At 31.2% G+C, this 16,395-nt stretch overlaps 1 protein-coding gene across 1 annotated transcript in view; it reads right to left on the reverse strand.

Annotated features, from left to right (window-relative positions):
• Nucleotides 1-2,349: 2,349 nt before the first annotated feature.
• The window catches only part of LOC134709532 (uncharacterized), a 48,918-nt gene continuing 34,872 nt past the window's right edge, over nt 2,350-16,395 (reverse strand). Inside the window, exons 2-9 of the mRNA XM_063569692.1 lie at nt 13,449-13,609; nt 12,555-12,700; nt 11,070-11,197; nt 9,103-9,159; nt 8,623-8,679; nt 7,337-7,612; nt 4,874-5,182; nt 2,350-3,130 (exon numbers count right to left, since the gene is read on the reverse strand). Coding sequence (XP_063425762.1) covers nt 2,802-3,130; nt 4,874-5,182; nt 7,337-7,612; nt 8,623-8,679; nt 9,103-9,159; nt 11,070-11,197; nt 12,555-12,700; nt 13,449-13,609 — 1,463 coding nt within the window. The 3' untranslated portion in view covers nt 2,350-2,801. The remainder of the gene's footprint in view (nt 3,131-4,873; nt 5,183-7,336; nt 7,613-8,622; nt 8,680-9,102; nt 9,160-11,069; nt 11,198-12,554; nt 12,701-13,448; nt 13,610-16,395) is intronic.

The following is a 16,395-nucleotide window of genomic DNA, read 5'->3' on the forward strand; positions in this document are numbered from 1 at the left end:
TGGCATAAATATGAAATGTCAATCCTGGTATCTATGATTAGTTTATTTGCCTTATTTTGTTTTATAATTAAACATTCAGTGCCGTAGCTATATATACGTGTGTTAAAGAATAAAAGGTTGATCCAGTTGCTTTCAATTTTGCCTGATTTGAAAAGGAAAGAAAGTAAGAAGTATCAATGAATATAATATTTGAAAAATTTTGTAAAAAAAATGTAATCAATTTGATCAATCTACAGATCCTGTGTTCATGTGTCACTTGCAAAGATCTCTATTAAACAGCTTTGCCATTTCGGACTCAATAAATAGTCAGAAAAAACACATGAGGAGACGATTAAAGCCATTATCAGCACATGAAATTTCCGTGTGTGTCATTAAGCGCGAGGTTTTGTTTTGTTTTAATCATTATTTTCTTAAAATGTCTTGTACCAAGTTTGGAAAATGGCAGCTGTTATCACATTTTCCGAGTCTATGTATGTTGCATTTGTTTTTGTTTTTGTTGCACTTAAGTATTTCTGTTGTTCCGTTGTTTTCTTCTTATAATTGATTTGTTTCCCTCGGTTTTAGTTTGTTACCTTGACTTTTTTCTCTTAATCGATTCATGACTTTTGAAAAAAAAACAGTATACTACTTTTGTAGTTTATTTTCTACACAGAATTATCAGAGACTACATAAATTCCAAGAAATAATAACTGTTATAAAACATTCAACTGCCAATAAACTATTTCAACGTCGTACTTTATTTGACCTTTTTAACTTTTTTGGATTCGAACGTCACTGGTGAGTCTTTGGTAGACGAAACGAGCGTCTGGCGTATATACAAAATTAAGTCCTGGTATCTATGAGGAGTTAAGGCCGTACGGTGACCTATAGTTGTTAATATTTGTGTCATTTTGGTCTTTTGTGGATAGTTGTCTCATTGGCAATCAAATCACATCGTCTTTTTTAAATTATTTACTTGTGTACAATCATACAAGCTGATAAAACAACTTAGTTTCGACATTAAATTTCTAAAGGCAGAATTTGGCATCCATATCATATGTATGTAGGTTGTTTTTTTATAGAAATATAAACTTGTCATCATAAAATAGAAAATGCAAATTTACATTACCTCTTTAAATGTAGCAAAAATAAATGTTACCGTAAATATGCAAAAATAAGCAGTCTAAAAAAGACATGTTCTTATATTCAATCACATTAAAAACATATAAAGGAAACTCAGGTTAAAGAAGCGTTGTTTTTATGCATTTTGTGTGTTTCTTGTTGTGTCGATTTCGTGTCATGGATGGATACCCATATTCTTTTTTCTATTTTAACAACAAATAAATTTTATTTATTCCTCAAATTGATAGTTACAACTTTATTTCATTGTCCAAGCTCCAATAAAGTATTCTTGTGAAATATTTTCTGAGTATCCAGGTAAGTACACAGAATATTGATAAAATATAAACATTTTTTATTCTTTGTTTTTCTATCATCACAATCGTTTTTTTTTATAGCAACCTATTTCTATCAAAAAGTGAGACACCACATCTAAATTACTCAAAAACACTTCTTCATAGCATTGAACATTCTACACCTGTCTGGTTAAAAAGAGTTTCCTCTGGATGTCTTTTAGTTACTTTTGTCGATTGGTTGCTTGAAATACTTATGTTGGAGGTATAGTTTCACGAACTGAAGAGTCCATAATAAAGTTAGCAGTTAAAAAGTATAAATAAACGTTCATTATCACTAAACTAGTATATATTTGTTTAGGGGCCAGCTGAAGGACGCCTCCTGGTGCGGGAATTTCTGGCTACATTGAAGACCTGTTGGTGACCTTCTGCTGTTGTTTTTTTATTTGGTCGGGTTGTTGTCTCTTTGACACATTCCCCATTTCCATTCTCAATTTTATTATACAAATACAGTTATCTTTTTTTATTTTCGTTTCAGCCAAATGGATCTCTTGAAGACATAATCTAAGTATTGAAATTTTTATGCTGTGTACCGAAGCACGTTTTGTATGACTCAGAAAATTAAGCAGAAAATCTACGCTTTTGCTACCTTTCAAAACTATAAAAAGAATCATTCAACTTCTATAATTACAGTGCTATATTACAACTATTGAACAATAAATCAACAACAGCACTAATGGAATCCGTTATAATTACGACATGCATAATGAATATTTGGGTGCATTTGCTTACAAATCTATCATATTTAAGGATAAAACCACAGATGTTAGACATGGTCATTCTAGCCTAGCATTGACATTTCCGCATGTCATTACGATATAATGTCTCACATAACTCTTGCATTAGAACCATTAGTAGCATATCACTAACATGAAACTTATACCAGAACACATTTGTTGCATTTATTTTATTAATTCCAATACAATACTGTTAGATATATACAGTCTGGAATTGTTTCTGTAGTGACAATTTGTAATACGAGACGAAGCCGTTAAAGATCAATTAAACAAAACGGACCTAGTTTTATTATGCATTAGTTTTTCTATCACATTCTATAAACACTAATATAAAATTATTAATTATGGTGCATATATACATTTATATGCATGTATAACTGTACTGTAGTTCATGTGATTGTCGCTAATGATAACTTGACTTGTAAGGTAATTATGGAATACATTCTATACGCATGTCTGAAGGCGCAAATGATAAGGATAATCTAAAATAGTGCACCAAATGAGTACATTGTACAAAATTGTGATTGCTTTCTAAACACATTGATGAAGTATGACATTTTTTAATTGAGCAAATATGTAACAAAAACAGTAATGATTTACTTTAGTCGCATGGTCATGTTTTCACTCCCCACAATCGTTTAATATTTTGTGTATGCCTTGAGATCGAGGACACATCGATAAACAATATCATGACAAAAACAACAGATAATATAACAATCCCGATATATCCGATACTTCTAGCTGATGGACGATCATCTTTCATACTAATTCGTTTGTTAATAAGAGATGATAGGTTAGCTTTATCAACTGTTAGAGTCTTCTCTAGTTCTTTAATTTTTGGCTGCAACCAGACAACTATTTCATCATATGTCATATTTGTAACATTGTGAGATGCCCAGTAGTCTACTTTGGATCGGTATTCACACGAACATGGACATAAATCTGTAAATAGTTTTGAAAACATTTATTCACAAGTGCATTATGACATATTCCCCATTTCCATTCTCATTTTTAGCTCTATATAATTTCAGTATATACATTCTGTAAAAAGGTCTAATATTTTTGACTGTTTTGACACATTCGCAAATTGTCTCTCCACCCATTATGATTTGTTGATAGCTTCATTAGAACACATGTTTCATTGGTATATTGTTCTTTTTTGCATGACTCGTTTTTCCAAGTATTTCGGCCTAAATTCATTGTAAGAAACAGACTTCAGTATATCCTTTTTCAAATTTCTTCCAATAAAATTTCTTAATATTTTACTGTTGCTCATCATGATTAACATTTGAATAAAAAACAACACATGTTTTCAAACAGTTTTATCATACTGGATGTCACTAACGAAAAACGTATCCATTAATTAAACCTATTTTCTTTTATATTCGCTAGATTGAATGAGTTGCATTAGCATATAAAAGGCGCATAACCGGAAAATCAGAAATGTCAGACAGCAACATCTGCATTCCTTTGTAATTATCTAAAACAAATAGATAGTGTTTTGATATTCATACGCATCGGCCGATAAATCGTGTGTAAAGGGGTCATTTTATTTGTTTTTACTTGTTTTAATTCTTTAATATTAAAACGCGTCGGCTTCCAGCCAAATTATTAGATCAATATGTGATATTGTGATATGATTTTTTTTTAGTTAAATACAGATAATAGAATAGAGAGTCAATAAAGAAAAAATAAAACAAGTAAAAGATCAAAACATATATTACACAGACCACGTAAGATGTTAAAACTGCAACAAGCAGTTTGAAAAGCAACTGCACTGGTGGAAAACTAAACTTCACCCTAATTCAACTGTCTCAAATTTACATACTCAAAGTTAAGTTTATATGTGTCTTCATTTTGTTTTGTCTCTAATCAACGAGTAAAACGTTTTAGTTCTAATGAGAGACATCTTTTTGTGCAGATAGACGCGAACAAATAAAGATTACCCGTGTTATGCTCTTATTTACGGACATGAATTGATTGAGAAACAATATCGGTTCTACTAATTATAATTTTACATGATCTGCTTTCTCTTCCGGAGCAGCTTATATCAAACTCCGTTTTAAGATAGGGATTTTATTCGTTATTTTGTGATAGGGTTTTCCGATTCTCTTTGACTTATTGATTTTGAAAGTCCCTCAAATAGCACATTATTTTACAGAAATCTTGAATTGGTGATACTCAGAACTTTGCTTATGGTCATTACAGTCATAAAAACTAGTTACGTTTTTGATTTTAAAACTAACGTGCATATTATATCGGTTTATTTGAATGATGTACACAAATGAAGCGAAGTAATCTAGAAAATCAAAATCTCACCGTAAGTTAAACAAAACTATCCTGGTGGTATCTTCGCCCGAATGCGATACCGCATTAGCAAAATTAAACAATTGCATATTAAGAAATACTTGATGAAAAGAATAAAGATGGTCTTTAACTGCGTATGCTCTCCCATCTGTAATCTTGCATTGACATATAACGGCAAATAGTCGTTTCTTTTAATCCATTATGATGTTTAAAACGAGGAATATCGCTCATTCCAACGTTTGAAACAATAATCTATGTTCAATTATTTTAATTAAAAAGGTATAATGATAATATTTGAATTATTTGCCATCAATATTTAGATAATATCGTTATACATTTGCAATAAATCTAATTGAAGCTTGTGAGTCTCATACGAACCTGTATTTTGTGAAGTAACAGTTAATGTTATCCCTGTACTTGTACCTTCTCCAATTGGATTGGACGCAACACAAAAATATTCTCCACCATCAGCTTCTTGTAGATTTGTGATAGTTAAGGTCGGTGCTGACAATCCCGCAATAGTAAATCTACTGTCTGTTGTTGAAATTACTGAATTTACTCCGCTAACTCGTTTTCTCCAATAAAAATCGGTTACACTAGGCGAAGCTGTGACAGAACAATCGAAGGTAACTGACTCACTTGTATTCAGAGTTGTTGATAATGAAGTCGTGGTCACTAGTGGAAAGCCTTTGTAAAAGACACAAGAGAACAATCAATGACTTTATATTATTATGATATGTCGTAGTCTGCTTTTATAAATTTCTTTCTGAAATAATTCATAGATTCAGATGCATACGATTAAATAATGCACCCGTGGTCATATTTATTCTATTTTTTTTATTTGAATTATTTGGAATTTCAAACAAATATGAAGAACTGGACCTCCCATCACTGTATTGGAAACCTAAACTACATAAGTGTCCTAAAACACAACGTTATATTACTGGGTCTTCCGAGTGCTCTACGAAACCTCTTTCTAAATTATTTACAGATCTTTTAACAGTAATCAAAGCCGTTCTTCAAAAGTATTGCGAAACTGCCTAATCTTGAGGAGGCAGGAATCAGATGTGGATACTAGAATATTTTTAGAGTACATCCAATCTTGCAATCTTGCAATAGTATTAAACATTTTACTTTTCTTCACTTTACACAAGTATTCCCTATTCCAAGATAAAAGACAAATCGAAAGAGCTGGTATTGATTTGTTTAATAAAAAGGAATGGCCAACGTAGATATAAGTATCTTGTCTTAGGGAGAGATAAATCATACATTTTAAAGAAGTACACTGATTCAAAATAAAAGTTCTGACATTATTGCGATGCTTAATTCAACAGACGGTCGCCATTCCAATGGGAACCAAGTGTGCACCTCTTCTTTCCGAAGTATTTCTTTATTATTATGAGGCTGACCTCATACTGGAACATCTTAGGATGAAAAATAAGAAGTTAGCAATATCGTTTAACTTTACTTTTCTCTATAAAGATGATGTTCTCTTACTAAATAATTCAAATTTAATGACTATGTTGAACGCATCAATCCCATAGAACTAGAAATAACGGATACAACAGATACAGTGAAGTCTGCCTCATATCTTGATTTACATCTAAAAATGGACAATGAGGGTCGGTTGAAAACAAAACTTTACGACAAACGTGATGATTTCAGCTTCCAAATCGTGAACTTTCCATTTTTATGTAGCAAAATTCAAGCATACGGAGTATATCTCTAAATTGATACGATATTCCCGGGCTTGTATTTCCTATCATGATTTTCTTGATAGAGAGTTGCTGTTCACTAGGAAGCTTTTTAAGCAAGAGTTCATAATGGTTAAGTTGAAATCATCCCTTTGTAATTTTATGGTCGCCATCACGAGTTGGTTGACCATTATGGAATAACCGTTTCACAGATGATATCCGATATGTTTCTTACGTCTTAACTACAATCCCTTTTTCTTTTCACAAATGTGACCTACCGAATTAGACTATTTACCAGATTTGTCATAAGATGAGCAACCCGGCAGGTGCCACATTTGGAGCCGAATTTGCCTAGCCTTCTGGAGCACTGGAGGTCACCCCTAGTTGTTTTGGTGGGGATCGTGTTGCTCAGTCTATATATTTCTATGTTGTTTCTTGTGTACTACTAATTGTCTGCTTGTCTTTTTCATTTTTAGCCATGGCGTTGTCAGTTTATTTTCAATTTACGAGTTTGACTGTTCCTCTTGTATCTATAGCCCCTCTTGCTACTTAAAATACTTTTTGAGATTGGTATTGTTAGCACAGTATCATAGACTAGTACTGCCTGGTGTACCTTCTAAAGCCGATTGGACTAAATGTGCATCCATAGACTAAACAGGTTTTATTTTAAACATATTTTATCGTTCAAAATGACAAACGGATCACATACAAGTTTTACAACTTAGTAACGTCTTCTCAAAGCAAGTATAACTAGTGACAGCCGTTATCTTCCTTCTGGTACCTGACGATAGACGCATTAGTGGTGTCACGAACGAATTAACAAATTATTGACTTCGGTACTAAAAGTTTATAAACGGTTATCAAATTAAAAAAAATAGACAGTAGATATCTTCAATTCTTCGATTAAAATCCCATAGTCATGATAGTACAGTATATTAATTTTTCTTGATCTGATCTACCCTCTGTTTTTATAACTATACATCGTGTTTTGTTCAAGTATTTGATAAAATAAATTTCTTGCTAACTTTTGAACTTCAGGTTTGATATTAATTATCATCGTGCATCCTTTTTTTTTAATAACATACTTTAAAATAGTGATCTGCTGGTTTTAATAAACAAGATGATTTATTTCTTTGTAGTATCTTACCTCCTGTCACGTTTACTAGTATTTGATCGCATTCTTTGAAATGAAGCTTGTTGGTAACACAACATCTGTATATTCCTGTATACGTAAATGATACTCTCTCATGATTTAAAGTCATATCCATGGTACTACTTATATCAACATCAATCTGTCCTTGTGTAACAGTGTTCCAGAATGATTCAATAATTGGAATAACACTGTTAACGGTACACTGTAAAGTAATATTATCACCGTATACGGCTTCAATATAAGATAAACTGGCAGTGACTGTAGGTGGTTCTGAAAGAGAATTAAGTTGTTGAATTTGATAAATTGCCATTTACTCTTTCGTTATCATTATAGGTATATCAATCATAGTATATTTCAAAATAATTGTTCTTGAAAATGTTCATCAGATGAGACATTTTTGGAAAAAATAATCGTCTAGAGAAAGATGATTTAAATAGAAGCAGTCTGCAATGCATTCGCCTTTAGCGAACAATACGAGGTTGATGTTAATATTTACTGATATTTGCATTTAGCTGTACTAGATCGGTACCAATACTGGTGAACTGCTTTTGCTAGAGAGCATCATTAGCTTAAGTGTTCCGATACAGATGTGTTTTACATACCTTATTGTTCCTTTGATAAATTTATAAAGAAAGATTGCTACTTCCTCAGAAAAAAGGCTCCAGATGAGTTTGGCTTTTCTTTTTCGGTTCTTTTTTACCATGTAACTCCTAACGTATTCAAGAACTTATACATCCTTGGCTTTTAAATTATAGTTTTGAGCCTTAATGGTTTAGATGTAATTTTTTCAGACATTTGACCCTTTCCCCATTTTAAAAGCGGTCGATTTTGTATGTGTCCTTACAAATTTGCATATAATTCATAAGAGATACTAAAAACAAATTAAAAAAAACTAATATTTTTGAAGTATGACTTAATAACATCTATTTTGTATAAATTTATTGACAGCACTTTGCAGAAGATCATGGATTTTCCAATTCATGTATACTAGTACTTGAACTCAGTTTTCACTGGCCTTTGATGTCGTTAAAATTGTGTTACATATGGAGCATTATTACTTTCGGTCCGTCTGTTTATTATCTAAAATTAGTAAGCCTTGGGATTTATATATTAAGATTTGAAATCTTACTGTTAAGTGTGTTTAGAGTGAAGAAATATTGTAACATAAGCGTTGAAGTGGTGGTATTCTGAAGTTCTGGAGTCTGTATATCTTAAATTAGTAAGATCTGACCAAGAAAAAAATCGGAAAATACTGATATAATTTCGAAAATATTACTGACCGTTACAGGTGGCCACATCTACTGGTGATTCCATAGTTACCTCATTACAACTTTCATCTATAATATATTAAAACATGGTGACTTTTATTCTTATCTTAAACATTTAAACACGTTTACCCCCGTCGCATTTTTGCAAGTGTCCCAAATCAGGCTTCCATTAGGCTTGTATGTTTTTAATAACTGATTCATTTTATCTTCCGGATTTTAGAGTGACGCTCATTTTAGCTGAACTCGTATTCCTTTTTGTTTAGTGCCAGCAGAACCCCGCCTTCAGAGGCAGGATTTTCCTATTGTGTTGATAACCAATGTGTGGCTTTGCTCTGTAGGTTGTTTTCAATATATAACATGATAATTTTGCCTTTAATAATGAAAAACAATGATGAATATATGCATGTAGTTATCATTTTTCTAAATAGTTCATATATAACCCCCAAAAATGTGGATCTCTTTTCTATAAGCAGTTTAATTGTTATTACTTACTATAAAACGAGGCTATTATTTCCACCATTGCAATATCCGTAGTCAGTGGCAATCCATCTGTTAAAAAAGAAAATCAAATAGAATTGACTTCATTATTTAACTTCTTTTGAATCCAATTACAAGTAGGTAATCAAGAATTTATTTGGTTTATTTTACTATGCGATACATTTCATGTGTGCTGATATTTTTCAAAATATCGTAGGTTATAAAAAAGAATATATATATAAAGTGCCTAGAAAATCAACCTAACGATGTTAGAGTAGATTTGATTCGTAACTTCCTCCTCGGCGCCGGAGCTAGAACCTGTCCTTTTTTTCCTAACTTCTACGACAACACCGCCTAGCATTGCGCAGAGACCTTATCCCCTCCTCTAACTCGATATATATTAAAAAAAAACTCTGGATTAGGCTAAAAATGACCAGGAAGAAATAAGCAGTTAAAAATGTGAATATATCATTCTAGGTTTTTTTAATGAAATATAAAAAAATAATATTATTTTGGTAACAGGGTTTATAATATAGAATAAGTTCAAAATTTGGCTATTTGTTTCACTGATGTTACGCATTGCTGTTTTATGAAACAAAGAAATAGAAATAGTACATCGGATATATATGAGGCAAGATGAAAAAAAAATCACCACATCGCCACCAAAAATATAATAGCTTGAATGTGAACTATCAGGAAAATGTACTTCGAAACATTTTTATCTCCAAAGTTCCATAAACTACATGTAGATCGAATTCACTAGCTTGATGGGTATGTTCACAACAATTGTGTGCTTCGTTTTTCAAATCGGTGATTAGATGATATAATGTGTGAAAATATTTTTTCTTTTGTCAAGTTTATACTGTTTTACTTTGAATTAAGTTCTTCGTATAACAATATAAAAATTACTTTCAACATGGTATTTGATGACTAAACAAAACTATACTATTGGTAAAAAAAACATCGTATTCAAGAGTAAGCAAGAATTAATATCTCAAAGAAATTAACAGAAATGATAATGTGAATTGATTCCTGATAATGGCCACATATCCCACTGACTAATAAACGGACAAATAGTTCCGGTTAAATGTAATAGAGATTTTAAAATCTGTCTTTACATAATTTATTCAAACACAAAAATATAGGTTGGTAAATTGACCAGGTTTACTGGATCGACGAGTAGATAAGATTGATAGATTCGATAAGTTGACAGGTTGACAAAATCAATATGTTTGAATTGATCATCAGGTTTTCGTGAAAGCCAGCTTAAAATGGACGAAAGGTTGATTTTGTCGACAGTTTTACACTAGTAGTATTAACAAGTTCATCATAACTTTTGAACAGCAGTTTACTACTGGTGCCTTTATTTATTTGGTTGATAGATTGTTCTTTTTAAAAGGGTCGTTATTTTCGACAATCGAAATTAGCACACAAACGACAGCTATGATATATGCTAAACAGTCAATGACCGTACATAGCATTGCTGATGATGTTGACAATCAATTTCGGTAGAGTTTTCTTTATGACGCGGAATTTGATCCAAATTAAATATTTTCTTCATTTTGAACAGTTGTAGGAGTTCAGTATATAAAGAATAAATATTATTTTGCACAAGGCTGATAAACTTTTTTTTTTCGAGCATGAAGCTGAGTACAAATAAAATGTACATTTTAAGACCATGGATGGTTATTCTTAATATATGTATATACTACTTCATCCAAACACGCTTTGACATAAGACTTTGTATCTTATAAAAACATGTCGCAACCAAGATCGACAAACAAGTAAATAAAATTTAGAATGGAAATGGGGAATGTGTCAAAATGACAACAACCCGACCATAGAAAAAACAACAGCAGAAGGTCACTAACGGGTCTTCAATGTAGCGAGAAATTCCCGCACCCTGAAGCGTCCTTCAAGTTTATTTAACTAACAATTACAAAGAACATTTGTCAATCAGTGAAAGTGTAAAGTTATCTTACTTGTTAGGTCGTAACCTGTATCATTGGTATAATATACCACTTTAGTATTGTTTGAAGGTTTTAAAATACCAAAATACAAGTATCTTCCAGTAGGATCGGCTAATTTATATTCAAAACCATCTACAGTGCTGAAAGGAAACAGAAATTAAAACCACATATACTGATGAGTAACTTTGCATAAGAAATTTTGATATGTATATGAAGTATTTTAACTTTCATCACTGTCAAATTATTGGAAGCACTAAGATGTAATTTTTGCAGTAATTAAAAGTCCAAATATTTGAGAAATTCGAAAACAATAATACTTTCTAAAACAAACAAAAATGTCCGATATAACAAAATACGTTGTAATAATGAAACCGCTTTAATTAATATTCTTCGCATATATTAAAACTTTTATGCAAAACATTTCCGCGCAAAATCACTTTTGCATCGCTTTTTATTACACTTTGCTTACATTATTTCACAGGAAAAATCAGGTAAATACAGGTAGATTTTATATATGTATATTTATTGATATGCATTATCAAAAATATCTATGAAATGAAACAAATATAATGATGCTGAAATGTCCTCTCGAACCGATATCCTTAAAATGATAACCAATGAAAGGGCTTTCGCGTATTCTATAGGATAACACCAACGCGTCTCTGAACTAGATTTTAAAATTACGAAATTAAGAGTTTGCATCTATATTAAGAAATTAATAGTTGATATGGCTAATTTAGGTTACACATATAGATACAATATTAGTTATTTCTAAGATGATGCTTTACTGCAACTTTCAACGCGTCAAAGTTGATGTTCAGTTTGAACTTTTTGGAGTGATTTAACATTATTGGATTATATTCCCATTTCCATAAATCTTCAATGTTCTCTAATATTGTTTTAAATTACGAGTAAGGTGAATAAATTCCATTTACTAGTATCGCTAGTATCAGGGGTAGTAATTCCAAACAATTAGGTTATTTGGGAAATAAACAGTCATATGATTAGAAGAAAACTTTAGTATAGTTTAAGCTTGGCCTTCGTAAAACGTAGATTTAACTGTCGCACATTGAGTTTACATGGCGAAGCAAAGAAACTGACCAATTACGACAAACATGAAAACAGATAAAAAGACGGACTACATAGACTCTAGCACAAACCAACTTTTTTTCTACGCATAATTTCAATATTAACACATGAGTTTGCATTGAGATCATTAAATCTTAGTTAACATTGATAAAATAGACTGCTGCACACCTGTTTTGAAATGACATAATATAATGCAAAGCTGTCTGTATTTAGATCACATACTATACATATGAATGTTTTTGGAATCATATTCTGTACACCGGTTTGCATCGAGATCATATTCTGCCAACCTTGTTGCATGGAGATAAGAGTATTTGTTTCTACTCATATTTGTTTTGTCATATAGTGTACACTTGTTTATATTAAGATTTTATTTATAATTGTCATATTTTTCAAATAAACACATACTGAACTGATGATACATGCGGAGATGGAAAGGATCCTGGTGTTTCGAATATGGAACCACCTTCTAAAGTCTTCTCCAATGTTATATTTGTAAAATATTTTGTCATTTTCTTCACTGTTCCATCTGCTGTCTTCATTCTCAAATATAACTGAAATGAAACTTTTGTCTGTATTAGCATGTATTTTAAGTATCACAACGTTCTAGCCAATATTGAATGTTATATATATTATGTGAAAAGTGTGCATGCATTATTAATCAAGACACATTTCACCATTTCAAAACCTGTCTGCTCATCTGGTTTGATCTCAAATTGTTAAATAGGGTACTATGGTCTAATTATATTCATTAGGATATGTCTTCTTTTTTTTTTACCAATATTCAAAACCATTTGAATAGAATGGCTCTCTATCAACAACTGTCATATTCCTGACTTGGTACAGGCATTTTCAAAAAAGGAAAATGGTGGATTGAGCCTGGTTTTAAAGCGCAAAACCTCTCATTTTGACGACAGTCTCATCAAATTCCGTTATATTTACAACGATACGTGAACAAAACAGACATAATAAATAAAAAAGTCGAAATATTGATACAGCAGTCATCACTGTGTTACAATCTTAAACAAACAATTTTACAAAAACAGCACACAAGCATCTATCAAATTAAAAACACATTCATTGCTTCGCGAGTCTGACGTCAGAAAATTTATATACGTCACAAAGGAAGAATTTTTGTCATTCAATATAAACAAATCAATTTTATAATTTCACATGTGGAATGTTGGCAACAGGGTTCAAAAATCAAAAGTATGTCAGAATGTTATACTGTATGTTATTTAAAGATAGTACTTACATATACTGAATCCAATTGAAATAATAATAAAATAAAATTATTATTACCAGATAAGGGCAGCTGATATCTAGTCGAAATTTATCAATGATATCACTGCGGATAAAATCATCATCAACAGTTCCACAAGAAACATTTGACAAATGCCATAGGTTGAATAATCCTATTCCTGTTCCGTTGGAGATGGCTAGTAGTGTTTTAACATACTGTGCTGAAATGTATATATGCATATTTTAAAATTGCAAAAAAACGTTCACAAGTATTTTAATCTATAGACTGATATTGTTGACGCATTGGACATGATTTTGATTAATGTGTATTATGAACTCTAGCGCCTACAGCTATGATAAGTGGCTTTATAAAGATTAGAAAAAGTCCAGATTCTGACATAATAGCAGTGATAACCATTTGTTTTTCTCCATTTGTAGTTTATGCAGAAAACGTGGTGAAAAGTAATTAAGGGATGTTCAAACTGACAAGCCTAAAATATCCAAACTAAATCTAAATATAAGATCAAAATCTTTTTTGTATATATAATATTCTAATTACTGGTCTAATTGTTACAATAATTTACTGCAAGGGTTATATTCAGTTTTTGTCTTAAATCTCAAAAACTTATCAGAAAGTCAAAGAATATCTACAATGACGTTGTAAGAGACCATCCGCATTGCACGTATCGCACCTAATATATCAATTGCTCATATGTTAAAAACTAAAACAATTACTGCAAGACTCTTGCTTATTGTCAAAAGTATGACAATGTCCTTTAGAATTTACCGAAACTCGTTATAGCCTTTGAAATGTATTTGTTTCAAATTTGAACTTGTTTTTTTATAATCACCTAATAGTTATCAAAGGTACCAAGATTATAATTTAGTACGCCAGACGCGCGTTTCGTCTACATAAGACTCATCAGTGACGCTCATATTAAATTATTTATAAAGCCAAACAAGTACAAAGTTGAAGAGCATTGAGGATTCAAAATTCCAAATAGTTGTGCCAAATACGGCTAAGGTAATATATGCCTGGGATAAGAAGATCCTTAGGTTCCAATCTCATTGTGATCTTAACATCGTTTGAAACGTCTAAATCTCGAAACGTTCAGACTCATTAAGTTACTTTTCAGATATCTTCTTCTGGTAAATTATGACATAAGCTTGCTGTCTCATTGACGTTTACGTGATTATATTTTATTAATTTTATATGATATTCATATGTTAATTCCATTTAACATCAATATGATAGTTACAAGATATGATGACTGACGAAATCAATTGATTCTGTATTCACGGAATACTATTCATTGGTGAATTTGTCTAGACTAGAAATCAATATTTGAGATAAGTCAAAGAATCATTATTATTCATGATATCAATTCTTTTGGATTTTAAAGTTCTCACCAAATAAAATACTGTCTACCATTTGGATATCAATGATTTTTTAATGCAAAATTTAAAACCACAACTATAAAGATGTATCATTTTAACTTTGGAGGATAATTGTCTCCTTATTTATGTGTAGATACTACAGTTTAAAAAATGTATTTCCCAACAATTAATAGACGAATAAGCTGTTATAACCCAATGGGGTGTAGAAATATAATAGTGAAGGACTGACAAAAACTACAAGAATTCCGCATAAAATGTGTATTTGTAGATTGACCATTGCACTTGGAATCAAATTGACGTACATCAGTGTGAACATGTGGATTAACTTTTCGTTTGACAAGCTCTTTTTAATATACAAGATAATAAAAGAATCCACTGGAAATAAAAAAAAGTTCACTACATTTCTATATCAGAATTACCATGAATTTTGTACTATCCACAATTTTTGACTGTTTGATTTGATAAGAATGCTCATAGAAAACGTTTAAGTTTAAGTGATGCAAACATATTAAGCATCAATCACTTCTCTAAACTATATAACAAGATGGATAAGAAAATGGAAATGTGGAGATAATACTAAGTTGTTTTGACAAAAATTGATGGGGTGTAGAAATCTTAAATTGTAACTTTATAGAGACATATCAAAGACCTCTGCATTTTAAATAAAGTGGACATATATTACTACGGGATCCAGACGACGAAGTTTAGGGGCGAATTGTTTAGTGCATATGAAACAACATGAGGAAATGTTGTCAATGAGACAATTATTCAACATAAGCAGATGACAGTTATTCAACCACTACACATCGTTGTACCACCTTCAAAAACGAATACCCGTGTATTATATGCTGACATCTATAGATTAAACAATTATAATATATGATGCTGTACGATCAGGCATAACAAATATGATAGAGGGTTGCCGATAACAAACAAACCCTTTCCTAGAAGAAAGGAAACGTTTAAATAAAGATGAAAAGCAGCATAATTTTTTTTTTTTTATATTTAACGAAATTTTAAGGATTTTTTTACCCTTAGGAATATATATCCTTTTATTATTAGCTGTATTTGGCAAAATTTGAGGTATAAGGGTCTTCAATACTCTTCACTTTCATACTTTATTTTGCCTTTTTCTTTTTATCGATTTGATTGTCACTAATAAGTCTTTTGTAGACGAAACAGGACACCTCTGGTGTACTCAATTTAAATCCTGGTTTTTATGATGAGTGTTTTTGCCTAATTCTCAGCAATAAATACTGTATGCCATAATGCTGTTTTTTTATCAAATTATTTGTTAAGGTATCGATGTCATCTCCTATATTATTGAGTTTGGGACAGAACAATAGTATGCCTCTTTATTTCAAAACATCTGAACACTTGCTTTGGACACATATTTTATATCATCAGTATAGAATAGATAAACTATCAAAATATACTCCAGATTTACTTTTTTGTTTATTCTACTCAATACCAAACCCATCGAGTAGACTGTAATTATAGAGTGAAATTTGAAACTGGGTTGATGTTTTCTTGTCTATAATGTAAAATATATTCAATAATTGTCAATTATTGTCTATTCCCGTTAGAATTCTTCGATTGAATGATAATT

This window comes from Mytilus trossulus, chromosome 3, assembly GCF_036588685.1.
Source record: "Mytilus trossulus isolate FHL-02 chromosome 3, PNRI_Mtr1.1.1.hap1, whole genome shotgun sequence".
In the NCBI taxonomy this organism is placed as follows: Eukaryota; Metazoa; Mollusca; class Bivalvia; order Mytilida; family Mytilidae; genus Mytilus; species Mytilus trossulus.